The sequence below is a fragment of the Staurois parvus genome, unplaced genomic scaffold (assembly GCF_062004578.1).
Source record: "Staurois parvus isolate SC_StPar_1 unplaced genomic scaffold, SC_StPar_1.0 ptg000469l, whole genome shotgun sequence".
NCBI classification, from domain to species: domain Eukaryota; kingdom Metazoa; phylum Chordata; class Amphibia; order Anura; family Ranidae; genus Staurois; species Staurois parvus.
Window position 1 is genome coordinate 2,544,783 of NW_028318265.1, and position 22,888 is coordinate 2,567,670.

The following is a 22,888-nucleotide window of genomic DNA, read 5'->3' on the forward strand; positions in this document are numbered from 1 at the left end:
GCCCCTGGTCTTCTACTGAACTTCCACGTTCTTTTACCCCATTTCTTATTTTCAGTACTTGTTGCTGTCACTCTGGTCCTCTGAATAAACATCAATCTTTGCTGAATTTGATTTGTAATTCTTATTTTTTATGAAATAATCATGTATTTAGTTTTTAATTTGAGTCATGTTGTACTAAATGAACTTATAGTTAGCACTGTTAAAGATCAAGCCATACTTTTTCTGTAAAATGGATTATGCTAGACCCAGATCTGATTCATTTTCCAAAATACCAATGAAGTATTCATTATTGCCATGTGGACTATTTAGGGAGCACATTATAAGTGGTGGAAGAAGTTGCATTAAAATGTTTTTTTGCATTTTCCAATCCAGTCCTTGACTTGGCTTGAGATCAGATGTCTAATTGGCATGAGATCAAATGTCCAGAAAAAAAAGAAAGTGCTGAATGAAAGGGGCAATAGAGCAAAGCAAGGAAACACAGAAAAATGGAGAGACAAGGGATGATATAGAGAACAAGGAAAATCCTCAACCACTTCTTGCCACGATATGCCACATATACAACAATATTGGATTTTGGATAATTAAGTTCTCAAGCGTGCTCTGGGTCTTTTAGGAACCTGGCAAGTTCACTGATATCACCCCAATATTCACATATAGAGAGACACATCACCCTAACCTGCACAAGGGAGGAGTTCAGCATCAGATTACTTAATAAAGCAGGACCTTTTTTAGGACATGCGCTCACCATGGAAGTATTTTATAATAATTTGTTATTACGACCATTTATTGACGTACCTGACCAGAGCTTTCACAGCAAACCTCACCACAGTGGAAAGCAGAAAGAGTGGTGTTACCAGGATGTGGAATAATGACAGCGATGCAAAGGCATTAGCGGGAGTAAGAGTTTTATTCTCTACGTATTCATGAGTCACAAATGTCTGGAGGGAAACACACACAGAGCGCATTATGAGTTACAAACAGAGCACACTGCTTGCAGCTACAGAGGTTAGTGACAGCTTGTTTTAAAGCTTATCTAATGCTTGCTAAGAAGATATAAATGAGAAGATATAAATACTTTAATGTCCATAGTCTAGTCACAGGTTAACTTAGGCAAGCCATAGATGATGCGATTTTCTTTTTTGCAACAGTAGTCAGTATTGATGGGAATGCTATTGTATTCTGCTGGCGGGAAGCCTTCCCTGCCAGCGGAACACAAAGATTACAGCAGTAATCACATGCAAAAATGCCAAAAGGCTGGTTGTAGTGAAGTCGATCGATGGATCAACTTCAGTACAACCAGCTTGCCCATAGCTGGATTGAATCTTGACCAGTCCATGCTGAACCGACCGAGTTTCAATCCATCTATGGTCAGCTTTAGACACTGATGTATGGGTGTGGCCACGCCTCTGCTTCCTATGTAATCTATTCTCTTCACTTGCTAATTTCTATTAATTGATTGATCTGCACAGTTTATGCTGCACAGGAACAAGCAATTAACAAAAGGAACATTGTAACTAAAATGTGATTTTATTAAACCTAAACTGAGACAGAAGGATGTATGAAGGATGAAAAAATGTTCTTACCGCCAGGACAGCTGCTATGGGCATGGCTGCATTCATAAAAACTGCCGAAATAAAACCATATAATAGTTAGAGAACACAGACAAACAGCAAAAATGGCAGTTACATCAGGCAATCTAAAAAAAGATTTCTACACTATCAAACATATCTAAAAATATTCCTCCAAACTGTTATCCAACAACTTTTCACACATCAAGGTCTTATTTATGTGGGCACTCTACATGTGTGTTTCTTGTGCGTTGTGTTTTAAGCACATTACGGATTATAATGCATTTTAGGATTTGTGCCAGGAGTCCTCAGACTTTTTAAATAAAGAGCCAATTCACTGTTCTTCAGACTTGAGTTGGGCCAAACTGTGGCCACTGGGAGTAGTAAATGACCTACTGCCTGTGGTCAGTTGAAGGAGGAATAGTGCCCCATTGTTGGTGTTAGTGGAAGGACTAGTGTGCCATCATTGGTGTTGGTAGGACTAGTAAATTGGCCCACAGCATTGGTCTTCAATGGTCACTTATCTTTGTCTGTGCTTCACTAGTGTGTAGATATTGTCACAGCCAGAACCATAGCTCCCAACTTGCCCTGATTTCGAGGGACTGTCCCTCACTTGGAAAAAAGTCCCCCTGTCCCTCCTTCCTCCTCATTTGTCCCTCACTTTGGTCTGATCTACATAGCTGTACATAAAATGCACTATTTATCTATCAAAAGGTGGTAAACCTTTCATCAAATTTCTAGATTGCTGTATTGTAAATTTCAAAAGCCAATATAAAGTAGTAGTAGTTGTAAAAAAGCACTTGTGGGTTTAACCAATCATTTTTTTTTTTTGCATAATTCTCCTTTTAGGGGGGTGTGGTGGTGTGGGGGGGGGGGGCAGTGTCCTATAAATACATACTTTTGCTATTAGGTGTCCCTTGTTCCCATCTCAGAAACTTGGGAGGTATGCCAGAACTATACAGGCACATTCTGGCAGGAGATCAGTGCTGATCCAGTAAATTTCTAGGTTCTGGGACAGCACTTTGCATACAGGGGAATGGGTGTGTAAAGAGAAGGTTCTAAATGCAAGGTCTTTAGCCATAGGGCCGATTACAGACAATAAAAAGGCTACAACTGACTTGTGGGATGCAGTTTGTGGACCACTGCTCTGTGGTCTCAGCCATTTATAAGAGTGTAAAAAGGAAAGTTGTGTGAAAATTAAGTGAAGAAAATGGTGAAATGATGACAGAAGGCTGAAAATGAAACAAGGAGATTAAAATAAATAATTAATAATGATGCGACCTTGAACTAAATTCCTTCTCCAGCTATAATATATTCACTTTTTAGGGTGGTAAAAATTAGCAGCAAAGTGTTTGAAAAAAAAAATACTGAAATATATGAATGAATTAAGCATAAGTCAGATAGAGGATTTCCCGGAAATACAGAATTGTAACTTTTTTTGGCAATGCTCTGCTCTGCAGTTTCACACACACTCTCTATATCAGGGTTTCTCAGCTGGGATTTTGCTTAATCCTAGGGTTCTGGGAGAGGTCCCCAGGTGTTCCACCATGATTTACCCATCAGTTTCAGGCAGCTGACAGGTAGATCGCATCCCTTCTGCCGCATACAGTCAATTGGCTGTGACTTGCTGTCCAATTCCTTCTCCCCTCCTTTCCATCCCAGGTGCTTGTATGTGACATCACCTGGGATGGACAGGAGAGGAGGAGGGGCCGGCTGCTTCGCTGCCAATCTCTGCAAATGAAGGAAATCTCTGCTAATACCATGTGCCCCATCAGGGGCGGACTGACAACTCATGGGGCCCCCCAGGCAATAGGGGATCATGGGGACCCTGTGTCCTTGCCCAAACTCAAAAAAGCCTATGAAAAAGGTACTGGGGCATCTCATCAGGCCCCTTACTGACCCGGACCCTCGGGCAGTGCCCAAGTTTCCAAATGGTCAGTCCACCCCTGTGCCCCATGTACTGTGCCCTGCTGAGTGTCCCATGTACTGTGCCCTGCTAAGTGCCCCATGTACTGTGCCCTGGAGTGTGCCCCATGTACTGTGCCCTGCTGAGTGCCCCATGTGATGTGCCCTGCTGAGTGCCCCATGTACTGTGCCCAGGTGTGTGCCCCATGTGATGTGCCCTGCTGAGTGCCCCATGTACTGTGCCCAGGTGTGTGCCCCATGTGATGTGCCCTGCTGTGTGCCCCATGTAAAGTTCCCTGCTGTGTGCCCCATGTACTGTACCCTGATGTGTGTCCCATGTACTGTGCCCTGATGTGTGTTGTATGTAATATTCCCTGCTGTGTGCCCCATAATGTGCCCTGCTCCTTTGTAATGTGCCCTACTCACACATAAAGTGCCCTGCTCTCATGTAATTTGCCCTGCTACCACTTAATGTGCCCTGATTTCATATAAATTGCACTGCTGTTATGTAATGAGCCCTGCTCTCCCATAATGTGCCCTGCTCCAATGTAATGTGCCCCGCTTTCATGTAATGTGCTCTGCTCCAACATTACAGTATGTGCCCTGCTCCTATGTAATGTGCCCTGCTCCCATGTAATGTACCCTGCTCTCATGTAATGCACCCTGTTCCCATAAAATGTGCCCTGCTTCCACGTAATATGCCTGCACTTACATTATGTGCCCTGCTCCCACGTAATGTTCCCTGCTCTCCCATAATGTGCCGTGCTCTCCCATAATGTGCCGTGCTCTCCCATAATGTGCCCTGCTCCAACATAATGTGCCCTGCTTCTACGTAATTTTCCCCCTCTTTCATGTAATGTGCCCTGCTCCAACATAATGTGCCCTGCTTCTACGTAATTTTCCCCCTTTCATGTAATGTGCCCTGCTCTTATGTAATGTGCCCTTCTTCCACATAATATGCCTGCACTTACATTATGTGCCCTGCTCCCATGTAATGTGCCCTGCTCCCATGTAATGTGCCCTGCTCCCATGTAATATACCCTGCTCCCATGTAATGTGCCCTGCTCCCATGTAATATACCCTGCTCCCATGTAATATACCCTGCTCCCATGTAATGTGCCCTGCTCCCATGTAATATACCCTGCTCCCATGTAATGTGCCCTGCTCCCATGTAATATACCCTGCTCCAATGTAATGTGCCCTGCTCCCATGTACTATACCCTGCTCTCATGTAATGTACCCTGCTTCCATATAATGTGCCCTGTCCTTATGTAATATGCCCTGCTCCCATTTAATGTGCTCCGCTGCCCCCCCCCCCCCCCATATGATGTGCCTGCTGTCTCCTAAGAAATGTTCCCAGCTGACCCCAATGTAGTGCACCCCGCTAACCCCCATTTAGTGTGCCCTTCTGCCCCCATGCACTGAGCCCTCCTGATTCCCTGTACCCCACCCTGCTGCCCCCCTGTACACTGCTTATCTCAAGTAGGACCCAAAATTGAGCATCTGTGCAGGAAAAAGCAAACATAAGTTTCACATTAAATACGTAAGTTTTAATACTGATTCTATTATTTCATGCTATTTCTAAAAATAATTGTTGTTATATCAACACCAATGTTCCGTGAGCTGTAGATATGTACATTATTATCGTCTGGGATCTCAAAATTCTTGCCAGGGGTTCCTCCAAGGTAAAAAGGTTGAGAAACCCTGATCTGTATCATAGTTTGCTGTGTAGGAAGTGAACATAACATTGGTGGAGACGGAGCAGATCGTAGAAGCCTTATGTTTAATCATTGTATGTGTTATGAAGAGGGGATCACTCACTGGACAGGGACGTGTGCAGGGCAAATGTTCTTAGGCTGGTCAGTTCTTTCATCCGTGTCTCCTCCACACTTGAGCAAAAAATGTTCTCCCAGGCGTACAACTTCAGTAGCTTTATTCCTTTCAGGATCTCATTTGTCTTCTTTAGTCTTTCAGTAGAATAATCCTTCACAGGTGATACAAGGAATTGAATGAGAAATTAATACCTCAGTGCAGAGTGGTGGATAGATACAGTATGTCATATCCAGAGACATCAGATGAACAGTGCATGAATAACGCCATGTATGTTGGGTAGCAGAGACCTTAGCAGACACCCAATAACTAAATCAACTTTTTTTAAATAGAAGAAGACAAATTGTAATGAATATTTACCTGTGTATTTGTCCATTCTCTGGTGGCCATAAGTCATTTTATTGTGTGTGTTTTTGTCAGTGACTGTATATGAGTAGTCTAGTGAGAGATTTGAGTGTAAGCTCCTCTGCTGCAGAGGATGATGTGATTGTCTTAGTGTTCTCTGTATAGCACTGTGCAATATGTAAAAAATATATGGAAAAGTTTATAAAAGTATATTAATAATGACTGTGTGAGTGTAAGCTTCTCTGGTGCAGAAACTTGTTGACTAGTGCAATGTTCTCTGTACAGTGCTTTGGAATATGTTAGAGCTCTGTACAGTATATGACAGCGCTATTGTGCCATATATAAATGTATAATACTAATGTATCAGTGATTATCTAGTTTCTCTCCCAGACTTACCAGCGTATTCTTCTGGATTTCCGCTAGCTTGGTAGCAATGAAGTACTGTATCGGAGCAAGCAGAACAATGACAGCAGCCCCCACCAGAGCGCTGACGCCCAGCAGCTTGTACAGGAGGATGACCCCCATTATGATCTATAAGAAAATGGTAAATGTATACAGTATGTGTACAGAGGACAATATTGTGCTATTTTCCACTGTGTTATGCAGAAGATGTAAAGAGACAGGGCTGGGATCGGATTGGTATTACGGCGGTGCCCTTACTTGTCGGCTGTACCTGCACAGGCATCGCCCAGAGATTGGGGCATAAAAAAAGGAACCACATCAGTTGGTTGGTCTCGATGGCCACCAGGTTGTTAATCTGTCCCAGGGTCATCTCGCCCATTGACATGTTGGAGGTGGACAGCTTCAGGATCTTGTTGTAGATCATGGCCTGGAACACATAGACAAAATGAATGAATTGTATGATGTAACTTGTTCATAATCAATCTGTAAGGTTTTCTGTTAATTACTACATTTTTATTGCCATTGCCCAGTGATCAAACTGAATTACCAGATCAGATGGAACATTTAGTTTTTTCCAATTGCATTGTACCATATTGTACTTCATGTGTTTTTTCTGTAATTTCTAATCATACCAGGCACGTGCCCTGGATGCCACATGGGGGGGGGGGATTGGGGGGCACCATACCACTCAGCAGTAGAGAAGGTCAGGGCTACCGATAGGAGCCATCAGGCCACCGAGCCCCGTCACAGTAGGAGAGGGGCCTGGCATGGGATGTCTCTAAATAATCCCATGACAGCCTGTAATCAGTCAGGAACAGGAGAAGGCACTATGGAGGATGACTGCTTGTGAGGGAGAAGACTTCTGATGTACTTTGAAGAATGTGAGCTAAATTGAATGATTGAAATCACTGAAAGAACAGGCAGAAGGTAGAGAATGGTGGTATGGTAAGCATTGCTAGGGTAACTGTCCAGAACCTGGAGCTGGAGTCTTCATGGGTCAAGGCAGACTCTGTGATCCTGCTCTGCTGGGTGTAGAAAGAGAAGAAATTGATAAAACTCATGTAGAACTACCCCCTTAGGGGGTGCTGATGAATTTGGCCCCCTATAGTCCTGCACAGCCAGTCAGTTAGCATTTTTCACACAAGTTTCATCCATAGACATACATCAGGCCTTGAGCATTGGTTTTGTTATTGTATTGAGGGGATTAAACTTGGATGGGGTAAGGGGTGTATAGGATGCCCAAGGGAACCAAAATCTGAGGCCAACTTCCTGAACTATTCACATCTTCTCTTCTCTGATGCAGTCTCTATTAGAGTGCTAGCCAGCAGCTCCAGTTGTACTACCCCAGACCCTAGATGAACTCCTCTTCACCCAGCAATCTGGAGGCATTCTTCCTGAGCAGGGGATCTGGCTCCTGTTCCTTTAAGAAAGGTGTACACTCACTAACAGAGGGCTAATATGGTTTCCCACCAGAGTGTTCCTTCCCCTATATACCCAGGGGGTGCAGGTGTACTCACTCGGATCCTCTCCTGTACCACTCACGGAATGCCTGCTGCTACCAGGCCTATCAGCTGGGCTGCTCCTTCCCTGCCATTCAGGTGGTCCTCTCTCAGGAGACCAATGAGTCCTGAGATTTCCTCCTTTCCAGCTCCAGGCTTGGAGGCAGTCTCCATCCCACTAGGCCTCCTGGCGGCCCTCCACCACAACCTCACAACTTTCTCTCTCCTTCTTCCACCCAACTCTCCTGCTACTGAGTAGACTCCAACCCTTTTTAAGGGAGTCCATGCCCTTGCCAAGTCTCATGTTATGGATTGTCAGAGGCCCCTCAAAAGTGCAGCCAACCACTCCTCAGATCCATCCCCTGCCTCCAAGGTCCTCCTCCGAAAGCCTCAGAGCTGGGGGAAATTCAAGAGGGGCTGACCTGCAGTCTCTCAGTCCTGTCCAGAATTTGACCCCTCTGACTATCTCAATTGAGTTGCTACTCAGCTCCTAACTATGAGGGTCTAGTTCCCCCTAGCTAAACTAGGAAGGTGCTACACTCACATCAGACCAATTTGTATCACTGAAAGCAAGGAAGCTCTGGTTCACGTAGTGTCATAATTTGTCAATGAAAAGATTAATCAGTTTGACTTATATTTTTGAGCTGCAAATATGGCAAAGTTATGTAAATTATGGGCATCAGATATTTGAACAGGGAAAATTTTCAGTGCTTGCCATAGGCACTAATTTCTGTGGATACACCCCTGTGTCCATGTGTTGGGGGGGGGGGGTGTGAGGTAGTGGATTTATCCTTTCTGTCTTAGTATAGATCTATGTTTCTCCTAAGCATGTTTAAATTCAGTTACTTTTGACTACCTCTGCTGGAAGTATTTTCCAAATATGAATCACTCTTTCAATAAAATAAGACTTTCTAAGGTTAGTTTTGAGCTTTCATATGAAGTCATGTCCCTGTATTGTCCCTGTAAAGTGGTATTAAACCTAAAAACAAAAATGTATTATATTGCAACTTAACAATTATTACATGCAGTAGCTGCATCAGTTTTCTTTTCTTTGTCTCAACCATGTAAACTGATCCATTCTGCTGGAGAGCATGTGCTTTTGAAAAACAATCAACTAGCTGGCTGGATCACCAGATAAAAAGAGAAGAAAGAAAGCCTAAAAAGGGAAACTAATTCAGCCATCACATCTATGAATTGCTAAGCTGCAATATAATAAATGTTTGCTTTTGCATTTAATACTGCTTTAACTTCAGCATACTGATAATATTGCCCTCCTGAACCTTATTCACATCTATAATGAATTTAAAGGTTTTAGTTATGCCCCCCTTTTCTCTTTTTTACCTTAAGACTGTACATTTTAAAGCTGTTTAAGTTTAACCTGCTTATATTGTGCCTTCCCTGGCTTCCCTCCCCACCATAAACATAAAAAAAGGTCATTACTAGGCCTCTATCCTTCCCTATGCAATGCAGGCAGGACATAGGCAGGTGCAGTGTGACCTCCTGCCTGAAGATGGTGCTGTGTATCAGCTACTGTACAGGAGAGAGGAGTGGAAACTAAGGGAAACTTTGTCCCTTTAGAGCTTCCATCACTGTCATCAGCTGTCGAATTGTATGCCACAACTCTGGAGACCTATGTGACCATTTTTAGTGAGGGCAGTGTTAACAAATAGCACTGTTCCACTGTAGTTGGTGTGCATTTTGCAAAGTGGGCAGAGCTGGTTAGGGACAGTATGCAGTGATAGGGAAAGGTTCCTGGTGAGGAGGGACAGAGCAGGGACATCTCTGCTATTCTACTCTCTGGGGTTTAGATCGGAGACTGAAGAAATTCTCACACTGCAAGTGTACCACCAGAGTTCCATCTATGGCCACCCTCTGCCGCCAGCCCACTACTCACCATGCAGTGAGCTTCCAGTTTCTGGAGTTGTGTTTCAGGTCACTAATCCGGTTACCTGTTGAATTTTTGTTTCTCCAAGACTTACTGGGGTACTGCTGGGATTGCAAGTAAACCTTTGCTGCTCCCCATACCACGTGCAACTGTTACCTGTGTTTATTCTAATACAACCACACATCTTACTTGGTCTTGAGCGCCATTATTCTGTGTTGGGTATCAGTGCTGGGCCCCAACTACAAGATTACTGCTGTTGGGATGGGCCAACAGGGTAGCGTCTTGAAAACATCACAGCTACCGGCCTTAGTACTCCTCTAAAGAACCCTGAAGCAAGCAGCGGGCTTGTGATGAGCTATGCAAATATAAAAATGCTTTGATAGGTGGCTAAAAGTCTAGAGGGGTGGATGTACCTAGGTAGGCCGTGTTGTATGCAGACCATCCGAACATGTGATGCTGAGCCTTCATGATTGAAAGAACTGAACCCAATAAATTAAAGTGCTAGATGATGCTGGATGCGCTTCATACAGGAAATTAGCTCTATTTGACTTGCTGCAGCTTCTAATGTGCTTTGTGAGAAGCTCACAGTGTGCAGTGAGATCAGAGGAAGCAGTTTCAGTGCAGGAGAGGAGCCCGTAAAACACTGAATGGAAAGCTAGAGTTCTGCTTTAAGTTCCTGCAGTTTCTCCTAATGTGTTTTATTCTCTCCAATAAAAAAGGGAAGGAGAGGTGTGTGGTGGCCTATCAAAGAGAGAACTGAAGCCAGAATTCTGCATAAATTAGAAGATGATAGATGTGTATGTTCCCAGCACTCCTTATGCATTGGATACATCCAGGCAGCAGATGGGAGCTCAGCTTTGGATATCTATTATAAATAAATAGTACAAGGCTGCTCATTTCTCCTTATCAGATTCTGCTACATGTTTTCATTTTTCTTTTTTTTTCTAGATTTCACAATGTGTTTGGCAAGGACGATGGCAAGTTTCTTACAGTGGACCTGACCTCAAAAGATGAATATATGTTTTCTGAAAAAAAACAATGCATTTCCCATGCCCAGGAACTCCTAATCTGTAGCCTCATAGCTGTATATGTGTAATGTGGGATCATCTAACATACTGCTGCCTCTGACTGCTAGTCTCACCAGATTTGGAGTGAGATTTGCTGATACAGTCAGGTCCATAAATATTGGGACATCAACACAATTCTAACATTTTTGGCTCTATACACCACCACAATGGATTTGAAATTAAATGAACAAGATGTGCTTTAACTGCAGACTGTCAGCTTTAATTTGAGGGTATTTACATCCAAATCAGGTGAACGGTGTAGGAATTACAACAGTTTGCAGATGTGCCTCCCACTTGTTAAGGGACCAAAAATAATGGGACAATTGGCTTCTCAGCTGTTCCATGGCCAGGTTTGTGTTATTCCCTTATTATCCCAATTACAATGAGCAGATAAAAGGTCCAGAGTTCATTCCAAGTGTGCTATTTGCATTTGGAATCTGTTGCTGTCAACTCTCAAGATGAGATCCAAAGAGCTGTCACTATCAGTGAAGCAAGCCATCATTAGGCTGAAAAAACAAAACAAACCCATCAGAGAGATAGCAAAAACATTAGGCGTGGCCAAAACAACTGTTTGGAACATTCTTAAAAAGAAAGAACGCACCGGTGAGCTCAGCAACACCAAAAGACCCGGAAGACCACGGAAAACAACTGTGGTGGATGACCGAAGAATTCTTTCCCTGGTGAAGAAAACACCCTTCACAACAGTTGGCCAGATCAAGAACACTCTCCAGGAGGTAGGTGTATGTGTGTCAAAGTCACCAATCAAGAGAAGACTTCACCAGAGTGAATACAGAGGGTTCACCACAAGATGTAAACCATTGGTGAGCCTCAAAAACAGGAAGGCCAGATTAGAGTTTGCCAAACAACATCTAAAAAAGCCTTCACAGTTCTGGAACAACATCCTATGGACAGATGAGACCGAGATCAACTTGTACCAGAGTGATGGGAAGAGAAGAGTATGGAGAAGGAAAGGAACTGCTCATGATCCTAAGCATACCACCTCATCAGTGAAGCATGGTGGTGGTAGTGTCATGGCGTGGGCATGTATGGCTGCCAGTGGAACTGGTTCTCTTGTATTTATTGATGATGTGACTGCTGACAAAAGCAGCAGGATGAATTCTGAAGTGTTTCGGGCAATATTATCTGCTCATATTCAGCCAAATGCTTCAGAACTCATTGGATGCTGCTTCACAGTGCAGATGGATAATGACCCAAAGCATACTGCAAAAGCAACCAAAGAGTTTTTTAAGGGAAAGAAGTGGAATGTTATGCAATGGCCAAGTCCATCACCTGACCTGAATCCGATTGAGCATGCATTTTACTTGCTGAAGACAAAACTGAAGGGAAAATGCCCCAAGAACAAGCAGGAACTGAAGACAGTTGCAGTAGAGGCCTGGCAGAGCATCACCAGGGATGAAACCCAGCGTCTGGTGATGTCTATGCGTTCCAGACTTCAGGCTGTAATTGACTGCAAAGGATTTGCAACCAAGTATTAAAAAGTGAAAGTTTGATTTATGATTATTATTCTGTCCCATTACTTTTGGTCCCTTAAAAAGTGGGAGGCACATATGCAAACTGTTGTAATTCCTACACCGTTCACCTGATTTGGATGTAAATACCCTCAAATTAAAGCTGACAGTCTGCAGTTAAAGCACATCTTGTTCGTTTCATTTCAAATCCATTGTGGTGGTGTATAGAGCCAAAAATGTTAGAATTGTGTCGATGTCCCAATATTTATGGACCTGACTGTATGTTCACTGTTCTCCTAGCTGGAGAGGAAGCTGTAGCTGAGGGCCTGCAGGGCAATGATCTCCCTCTTTTGCTACTTCATCCATTGTATGCATCTGTTCTTCCTCCACCTCTATAGTACCCCACTAGTCAACAAATCACCAGTCATCTGGAGCAGCTCTGACATTAAGAAGCAAAGCCTTTCTTCTCTACTAAAATGGCTGCTTCCATGCAGATACACAGTGCAGAACAAGGTGTAATAAAGAAATAATAAAGAATAGTTCAGCTGCAGAGAGACCATAGGCCATGCCATTGACTAGTCCTCTGTCTGCCACAGCACAACTTCTACTGTATGGGTTCTCTTTAACCTCCCTTCACTTTCTAGATTCTAGGACGCTTCCACAGCACTGCTGGGGATCCTTGAACCATAAAGGCTTAAATTACACCAGATGCATGAGAACACAAAGCCCATCCTATGGAATACATTTTTTTCTCAGTTTGGACAGATTGGAGAAATAATAGGTTCTCTGTCCTTTTTTACTGCAGTCTGTTGAAGATTTACCCACACTTCCTGTTGGGACAGCAGGTCACAGATTGCAATAAAAAGGTTTTGGTTGAAGTTGGGCTTTAGTATTTGCTGTATCACTATGTGCTGCCATGTGTTTTCAGATGCATTGTGTTACGAATAAGCACAGCTGGATGAAAAATTCAGCAGAGAGGACTTCCACCTAACAAGTCTCAACATAACTTTGATTGGACTTTTCTGAAAACAATGGACTCTTCGGGGGAGTTTTGTATTTCTTTCACTTTGTACATGAGCTGTTATTGGGGACAGTAGGTGTAGTACTCACCAGTAATGCTCCGCGCAGGTTGATCCCTGTTTCTATGGTGACATAGTACGAGGCCTGCAGGAATGTCCTTTGGAGGATTAGGGCCAGAAATAAAAGAACAGCCAATACGTAGGTCTGCTCCAAAAATTCCTTGGAAGACATGAAGTAGACATTGACAAAGGCAGTTTTCTGTAGATCCTGGAAAAGACATGAAAAATAAATCGCTGGCAGGATAACAATTATTTATTTCAGGTACTTATATAGCGCCGTCAATTTACGCAGTGCTTTACATATATATTGTATATTCACATCAGTTCCTAACCCTCAAGGGGTGCACAATCTAAGGTCCTTAACTCACATTTGTACATACACATACTAGGGCCAATTTAGACAAGAGCCAATTCACCTACTAGCATGTCTTTGGGGTGTGGGAGGAAACCGGAGTACCCAGAGGAAACCCATGCAGGCACAGGGAGAAAATGCAAACTCCAGGCAGGTGGTGCCATGGTTGGGATTCAAACCCACGACCCTAGTACTGTCAGGCGGGAGTGCGAACCATTTAGCCACTGTGCTGCCCAATGACTAGATGAAGCCACAAATAAGTCCTCATGCACACTGGACATTTTGATAACGCTGGTAATGTTAGCTGTGTTAACCACTTCCAGACCGGACATTTTTACCCCCTTCCTGACCAGGGCAGTTTTCAGCTTTTAGCGCTATCACACTTTGAATGACAATTGCGCGGTCATGCAACACTGTACCCAAATGAATTTTTTACCATTTTTTTTAGATAGATAAAGCTTTATTTTGGTGGTATTTATTCACCACTGGGATTTGTATTTTTTTTGCTATGTAAATGAAATGTCCAAAAATTTTTAAAAAAAGTGTTTTTTTAATAAAATTTTGCAAATAAATAATATTTCATCATAAATCTTAGCCAAAATTTATTCCGTTATCTTTTTAGTAAAAAAAAAAATCCAAATTAGTTTATAAGCAAAAATTATAATTTTTAAACATTTTTTTTTACATTTTTATTTTATTTTTTTATATTATTATTTTATTTTATTTTTTTACATACTGTCACCCTAGCAGTACAGTGTCACCATGGTGACAGTGTACTACTTGTGAGGGGTGATAAAGATTTTTTTTTTTTTTTTACACTGATTGCTTTTACACCCATATAGGATGTAAAAGCAATCATTTCTCTTTCTCTCTGTGTGCATTCCTGCACTCATTGAGAAATACAGAGTGAGCTGTGATTGGTCACAGCTTGTCACATGGTACAAGGCTTTTGTGAATAGCCTTGTACCATGTGACCTCTGTGATCATTCACAGATTTCACACATAGTAAGCAATGATGTCAGAAGTGACATCTTGCTTACTACTTTGCATGTGATCACTGATTGGCCAATCAGTGATCACATGATCGGGACCTCGTACAGAGGTCCCGTCCGACGATCGGTGTTTCACTGTGTCCGGAGGACACAGCGGGCACCGGATCGCGGTGCTGCGCGCTCCCAGGGAGCGCGCACAAGCAGGGTGCAGGGAGGCCGTTTATAGACGGCCACCCGACCCTGCAGTGCCACCGTCCGGCCGTTTATATACAACGGCCGGTCGGGAAGTGGTTAAGTCACGTTAAAAAAGTTTTTTTTTTTAGCATACTTGCATTGGCGTCTAGCCACGTTGTCCCACGTTTGCATTTTTTAGCGTTTTTTACCTTTTTCTTACCAAGAAAAAAAACCAAAACCGCCGGTTTACAGCGTTTTACCGCATTTTACCGTGTTTTGCCACCTGTTTCAGCATTAGAGCGTTTTTACAGCTAAAAAATTCCTCTAGAAATCCACTAGTCCTGGGTTTTTTTTCCAGACAAAAAACGTCCCAGACAAAAAAAATTGATTACAGTCTATGTGTGCTCTCTCCTGGTTCTCCTTTTACCTTTCTCAGCGCACTTTCAGTGTCACATACAACTCCTCCTCCTCCGCTCCGCTTCCTCTTTCTGTTGGGGTACCCCAAGGTTCTGTTCTTGGGCCCCTCCTTTTCTCTCTCTATACCTCCTCCCTTGGCCAACTGATAACCTCCCATGGCTTCCAATACCACCTCTATGCTGATGACACCCAGATCTATCTCTCCACTCCCCAGCTCACCCCCTCAATCTCTTCACATATCACAAATCTACTAAGCGACATATCAGCATGGATGTCACATCACTACCTCAAACTCAATCTTTCAAAAACTGAACTTCTAATATTTCTTCCTCCCCGATCCCCCACTCATGACTTTACCATTATGATCAACAGCACAACCATTGGTCCCTCCCCTCATGCCAGGGTGCTAGGTGTAATCCTAGACTCTGACCTCTCCTTTGGGCCCCACATCCACTCACTGGCTAAATCCTGCCACCTCAACCTCCGGAACATTTCCAAAATCCGCCCCTTCCTGACCAATGACACCACAAAACAACTTATCCACGCCTTGGTTATATCCCGCCTTGATTACTGCAACTCCCTCCTCACTGGTCTACCGTTACACAGGCTATCCCCCCTTCAGTCTATTATGAATGCTGCTGCTAGACTCATACACCTTACCAACCGATCAGTGACTGCTGCCCCTCTCTGCCAATCCCTTCACTGGCTTCCAATAACCCAACGTATAAAATTCAAAATACGAGCTTACAAAGCAATCCACAACACTGCCCCTAGCTACATCCCCAACCTCATCCACAGATATCGGCCAAATCGCCCACTCTGCCCCCACCCTGTCTGCTTTTAGGCGATCTTTGGAAACGCACTTCTTCAGGGAAGCCTACCTCACCTCCACCTAAGAACTGTACTTGAATCACCTCCGCCAGATCATTCCCCGCAGCTATCACCTTTTGTATCATCTCCCCCTTCCCTTAGATTGTAAGCTCCATGAGCAGGGCCTTCCTATTCCTTCTGTACTGAAATGTATTGTAATTGTACTCTCCCCCTTATATTGTAAAGCGCCGCACAAACTGTTGGCGCTATATAAATCCTGTATAATAATAATAATAATAAGATAACATGCTTGGGGGTTTACTAGCTGTAGAAAAAAAACGCCAAAAGCCAAAAACAGCAGCTGTAAAAATGTTAAGTGTGCATGAGGACTCAAGTAGAAAAGCAGGTCTGTGAGATGGAAAAATATTTATAGAAATCTAACCAGTGAAGTGAAAGTGAAGATGTCTGGTCCAAGCAGGAGGTGTTAGTGTTTTACTGCTGACGAGCAATCTGGAGTGTTGGAACTGTGTCAGGAAGATGCAAGAGAGTAAAGATCCAAGCCATGGAAGGCGTTATACATAAGTATTAATAGTCTTCTTTTGCATGAAACTTTTTTTTTTTTTTCGAGGCAGCATAGTTGCTTTAACCACTTGCCCTCCAAAAGATTTACCCCCTTCCTGACCAGGCCATTTGTTGCGATATGGTGCTGCATTGCTTTAACTGACAATTGCGAGGTCAAAATTTATGTCCTTTTTTCCCCACAAATAGATATTTCTTTTGGTGGTATTTGATCATCTGTGCACTATAAACAAGAAAAGACTTGAAAAAATAACAATATTTTTGACTTTTTGCTCTAAAACATATCCAGTAAAAAAATGTTAAAAAATCACATTTCGTCACAAATTTAGGCCAAAATGTATCCTGCTACATGTCTTTGCAAAAAAAAAGAAATCCCAATACGTGTGAATGAATTGGTTTACGTGAAAGTTATAGTGTCTACAAATAGCGGTATATATACTTGAATTTTTATTTTTATTTTTTTTTATTCTAGTAATGGCGACGATCAGCAACTTATAGCGAGACTGCCACAGTCATTCTGACACTGGATGGGAACTGACTAACTGCCACTGACATCCCAATGACACTAATACAGTGATCAGTGCTAATAAATAGCACTGACACTGTACTAATGACACTGGGCAGGAAGGAGTTAACATCTGGGGCGATCAAGGGTTAACTTTGTACTGTTTTACTGTGTGCTGTGCTGTGTTGTGTTGTGTTTTACTTGGGAAACATGCTGCTGTTTATTTCTCTGCTGTGTAGAGAAATTTACAACAGCATGTTCCTAGGGCAGGAGAGAGACCTGTGTTGTTTACACACAGGACTCTCCCCTGTCAGTGTTACTCAGCGATTGCTGGGTGTTGGCAGGGAATCTCTGGCTGGGATCTGGTGATTGACATCTGTTGCTGCTAATGGCGGCGCGGGCAGGACGGCGCACATGTGTGCCTTCTTACCCGGAAATGCACATCACGTACAGTATGCATGCCACCCAGTCAGGCCCTACTAACAGCAACAATCATCCTGCAATGCAAAGAGGGGCGCAGAGGGCCATTAATGACATCACTGGGTCTATAACAGGGGTCTCCAAACTTTTCAAACAAAGGGCCAGTATACTGTCCTTCAGACTTTAGGAGGGCCGGATCAGGGCAAGAGAGGATAGAAAATGTCCTGTCCCCAGCATCAGTGAGAATAAACATGGCCACAGGGTTGATGGTCAGTAGGAGGAACAGTGCCCCATCATTGGTATTAGTGGGAAGAATAGTGGCTCGTCATTGGTTTCAATGGAAGAAGTACTGCCCCAGTGTTGGTCTCAGTGGGAGGAATAGTGCCCCAAGGGCCGTATAGAGGGTAGCAAAGGGCCACATCCGGGGCCGCAGTATGGAGACCCATGGTCTATAATAAGGTAATGTATTAAAACCAGAAATGTTTTCTTTATAAATTTCTTTAGCATGTTAATGAGGAAGAGGGAGAAACCAGGAAAGGCAAAATATAAGAAGCAAATAATGACTGGAACAGACTACTTCATCAAATATATGGTCAAAATATTTTTGTCCTGTTGTCCAGATCACATTTTGTTGTCCTACAGCTGTTGGCCCCGATGAAGGCCTCTCAGACCCTTGAAGCATGGTGGAGTTATCACAGATTTCGTAAACAATAAATCAATCTGGACTTCAATATATGCGATCTTATTCTTGCAATCCTGATAAGCAGTAAAAATCTAAAAGGGGTTGCAACACTTTCCTGTGCAATCCAGAGTTTGAAAAAAAAAGTTTTCACTAGAGATTCATGCAAAGAAAGTAGTTGAGAACACAAGACGTGACCAAAAAAAAAAAAAATTGACTTTTAATTTAGAGTTTACACTGTGCTTTTACTATACACACTAATCACAAGCACATTTTGAAGTCCCTTAGGTCTGTGACTTGTAATGCGACATTATGTATCCAAAGTCGCATGACAAGTTGTACTAGCTTTACACTACATCCTGCATTGTAAGGAAGTCATGTACACACACACACACCTGCTCTTGTTTGGTTTCAGTGTAGTTTCCCAGGTTTTGGACGATCCCAGAGATGCAGAGGGGTCCAGCGAAGCCCAGCAGATCAGCCAGGTAGCGGAAGGTACTGCTCAACAGTATGGGGCGCCCAAACGCCTTGTATATGGCCACCCAGATGGAGGGGGTCTTGTGAGGCTGGTCAATGGCCTTTTTCTAAGGAGAAAGAATAATGTAAACATTGTATAAGTTTGATACATTTTTATTATTAGGGAACCCACAAATCTCTTTAAGGAATTCTAGATGGATGCCAATGTGCAAAGTTTACCTTTACAGTGCTGGGCCTGGCTGTATTACAAAGTCATGTAACACCTTCCTAGTTAGCAGGGGGGAGCAAGGGCTCAATTGATAGAGAGGAGGGCTGAGTAGCAGCCTGGGTGTAATATTCAGAGGGTCAAATTGTGGTCAGGAGTTGAGAGGCTCTGCAGGCCAGCCTCTCTGGAATTTCCACCTGCTCTAGAGCTTTGGAGGAAGGCCTAGATGCAGTGGGTGGATCTGAGTATTGGCCGGCTTGCACTCTTGTGGGATCCTAGCCAATCCCCAACAGAAGGATTGGTAAGGGGCTGGGACACCTTTAAAAGTGTTGGAGCCTGCTCAGCTGCAGGAGAGTTGGGGTGGAAGATAGTGAGGAAGATGTGAGGCTGAAGGCAGGAGGCTTCCCAGTGGGATGGCACCTACCTGCAGGCCTGGAGTTGGAAAGGAGAAAAGCTCAGAGCTCACTGGCCCCCAGAGCAAGGACCACATGTATGGCAGGGAAAGAGCGGCCCAGCTGATAAGCCTGGTAGCAGCCACCAACCCATCATCGGTACAGAACAGGATCTGAATGAATACACTTACAGCCCCTGAGTGGATAGGAGAAGGAGAACTCTGGTTGAAAACCAGATTAGCCCCCTACCAGTGACTGTTCATCTCTTAAAGTGACAGGAAATGGATCCCCTGTTCAGGGATACCTCCAGATTGCTGGGTGAAGAGAAGTTCATCTAGGGTCTGGGGTGGTACATTAAGGAGACACTGGCTAGCTTTCCATACAGAGACTGTGTTGCAGTGAAGGCTTGTAAATAGTTCCATGAAGTTGTCCAGAGTTCATCAGTACCCTTGGGCATCCTGTACACCCCTAACCCTATCCCAGTTCAAATCCTCTAAATAAAACAACAAAACCAAAGCTCAAGGACTGTTTTCTGACTCGGGATGCAAGCCTTTGTGAAGATGTGTGATGCCTGGCTGTGCAGGACTATAGGGGGACCCAAATATTTTAATGACTCCTAAGGGGGTAGTTGCATAGTTATTAGGATTGAAGAAAGGCCAGTGTATATTGAGTACGTCCCCCACAATTTCTGCAACATTGGTCCAGAAATGGTGACTGTACTATTCATACAAAAGTAAGCAAGGGAACGAATATAGTTCTTTAAAAAATAATCTTGTACAGGGCAGTTTGCTCATTCAGAGAGAACCCATTTATTCTGGGGAGGCCCTTTACAAAGACTCTGTCACTGTACCCTGAATGGGCAAGGTGACAGTTTCTCTTTCAAGGTTAAAGTAGAACTTTACACCAAAATAAAAAATTACATATAGTATATCATGCATTCTTTTAGTAGCATTAACAGAGCAGTAGATTGGTTATTTCTTAATTTTTATTACTACCAAAATATTATATTGGAAACATACAAATACAGTACAACATTGAAAGCTATAAGCAAACCATATTACATTAGATCAGGATGTACGTAGATAGCAAGAGATCAAGAACCATAACCAGGAATGTACAATGAATGATCACTGCACAATAAAACGCAAGGATAGAGTGACAATGCTTTTAAAAGGGTAAGGACAGTCTGTTAAGAGTAAGGTCCCAAAATACGTGCTAAGAGGAAATATGAATGGAAAGCATAATAAGGGACTCTACCGCTATTACACTGAAAAACAGTAACTGAGTGCATGCGAAAAATAGATATAGAGAGAGGGGATATAGAGAGAGGGGAAAGGGGATTATGTATCAGGGTAGGAATTTAAAGAAGAAAGAGAGAGAAAGAAAGAGAGAAAGAGGGAGAAATAAAGAGAGAAAGAAAGCGAGAGAAAGATAGAGAGAGAAAGAAAGAGCGAGAAAGAGAGAGAGAGAGAAAGAAAGAGGAGAGAGAAAGAAAGAGAATGAGAGAGAAAGAGAGAAAAAGAAAGAGTGAGAAAAAGAAGGAAAGAAAGAGAGAGAAAGAGAGAAAAAGAAAGAAAGAAAGAAAGAAAGAAAGAAAGAAAGAAAGAAAGAAAGAAAGAAAGAAAGAAAGAAAAAGAAAGAAAGAAAGAAAAAGAAAGAAAGAAAGAGACAGGAAGGAAGAAAGGTTCCCAGAGGCTGGCAGGGTCTCTTTATAGAAAAGAGGAATTATTATTTCGGAAGGGGTGAGCTAGAGAGCATCAAAGTTGAAGGAGGTTAAGGTACAGAGTACTTACAGACACACAGGTGTAACAATACTCCTCAAATCTAATCTATAATGTTCAGGTACGGAATCCTAAGACATATATGCCTTGAGTTGACACGATTGTTGTTATATACCTCACTGTCCTGTTTCTTTAGATCTCCCTACACAAGGACTATTGTACCCCGTATTTCTATAAATTACATACTGCTAACATCATTGCTATGGGTATATACTATGCCTTCCCCTTAGGACTGTATTTCAGGTTGAGCTACGATTTACTTATATGTCCTGATCCCGTCTGCGTTATGGGAGAACTTGCTTAAAGACTTGCGCGGACTGCGATCCGTATTTGTTTATGACTTGTTATGCCTTTCATATCTCAATAAAAAATTTCTTGGAAAAAAAAAAAAAAAAAAAAAGTTGAAGGAGGTATAATGTCCTTTGTGAACTTGTGAACATGACTGCCAGATCAAACAAAATTTGTTGTGACTGTCATTTTATATAGCAGTTAATTTTCCCGTTAGTGAACGTGCCCTGTATGTGACTCTTGGCTTCTGGAAAATTAAGAGAAGGGGATTTCCATGCCTGGGGGATAGATAGCATGGTAGCTATAAATAAATTTGATATGAGCGTTCAGCTGTGACTAGGAATATTATCAATAGGTTTATGAAGGAGAACCTTCCAAGGGTTCTTTGAAGGTTGATCAGCAAGATTGAGGTAATCATGGTATAGGTCCTTAACCACAAGTAGGGAACCTTAGGGCAGGTTCTCCAAATATGCACCATATCTCCTGCATCTTGGCACCGTTTAAAGCAAAAACGGGAGTTCCATGTTTCGATAGGTCTGTTATTTTTTTAAGTTCCTTTAACATACCAAGCTCTCCAACCGATGTGACAATTACAGCAGGAGGAACAATCCATATAACACGGTCAGCTTTTGTTCATATTGTTCAAACAGAAAAAAAAACTGCCGAAAGGCTAGGTTCGCCTTTTCCAGAAAATAGTCTTTGCAATCAAGGGGCCCCGGTAGGTATTAAAAAACTTCAGCTTTGTCAAATCTTCAGTAATTTTATCATATCTGTAGGGCATTTTAGCCTCACTGGAAACACTGAAAAACTGGCAATTCCCACATCCGGCCTTGTTGCTAGGACTTAAAAATTGTTGGGAGCTCACTTCCATTATTACAGGAGCAAAAACCAATAAGGATTACTAACTGGGAGGTTTTTGGCTAGGCTTCCAGGGAGGGCAGAATGGACTACAGATATTACAAAAAAATTAATTTTAAAAATGTAGAAATCTGTACAGTTTTTAATACCTATGGGAGCTCTTTGACTGCTTAAGAATATTTTCTGGTTAACTGTGAATGTAGCCTTTAAAAAAAGTTAGATGGCGTCAGCCTCCTACTTTATTAATTTTTTTATTATTATTTATTTAGTGGTATACAACATATACAATGAAATGGTAACTTCACCTAACAAATAATCCATACAAGATATAATTTGCACAATCAATATGTGGATACATCCTGGCGGAAATAAGATCATTCGGAGCAGTTATTAGAAGATGAGATTATAAATGGACATGGAGCCCAAGCTGCCATGCAATGAGTGTATAGAGGTTTAGGGGGGCTCTCTAGGGGGGTTGTGTAAACGCCCACCCTGCAATGGAAGAGAGTCTTTCCAACTTCCGAAAGAAGTTCCTAATAAATGGGGGAAGTCTAATGTGAGGCGTCCAACTATGGTATGAGCATAGTCTCCTAGTTTATTTAAAACTACATGCTATCTATAGCTACCCTCTCCAAAGGGTGGCACTGTTGCTGTTCGATTTCAATGCAGAACAAACATGCATATTACAGAAGTGGAAAATAAAATCTATTGGCAGAAATAGGTAATAAAACTATGGTGTCCATTTATGAAGGGCATTATTGTGGTGATCGCGGCTTGTCCCATATGTGTACCATTTTAAGTAGCTGAGATGAGGAGTAGAGACCATTTTCTCCACTTGTCGTCATAGTACACAGAGCTTCTGTCTTTCACCTTTATACAAACGGCTGAGATCTGAATAGAGGAGGGAGGC

The 22,888-nt window shown here is 42.6% G+C and overlaps 1 protein-coding gene across 6 annotated transcripts in view; it reads right to left on the reverse strand.

The window, feature by feature from the left end:
* The window catches only part of ABCC9 (ATP binding cassette subfamily C member 9), a 125,202-nt gene that overhangs the window by 67,948 nt on the left and 34,366 nt on the right, over positions 1-22,888 (reverse strand). For all 6 annotated transcript variants that reach the window (XM_089689132.1, XM_089689135.1, XM_089689131.1 and 3 more), the window contains exons 7-13: positions 18,373-18,561; positions 13,081-13,257; positions 6,322-6,477; positions 6,045-6,179; positions 5,295-5,457; positions 1,584-1,624; positions 796-938 (exon numbers count right to left, since the gene is read on the reverse strand). In XM_089689132.1, coding sequence (XP_089545258.1) covers positions 796-938; positions 1,584-1,624; positions 5,295-5,457; positions 6,045-6,179; positions 6,322-6,477; positions 13,081-13,257; positions 18,373-18,561 — 1,004 coding nt within the window. The remainder of the gene's footprint in view (positions 1-795; positions 939-1,583; positions 1,625-5,294; positions 5,458-6,044; positions 6,180-6,321; positions 6,478-13,080; positions 13,258-18,372; positions 18,562-22,888) is intronic.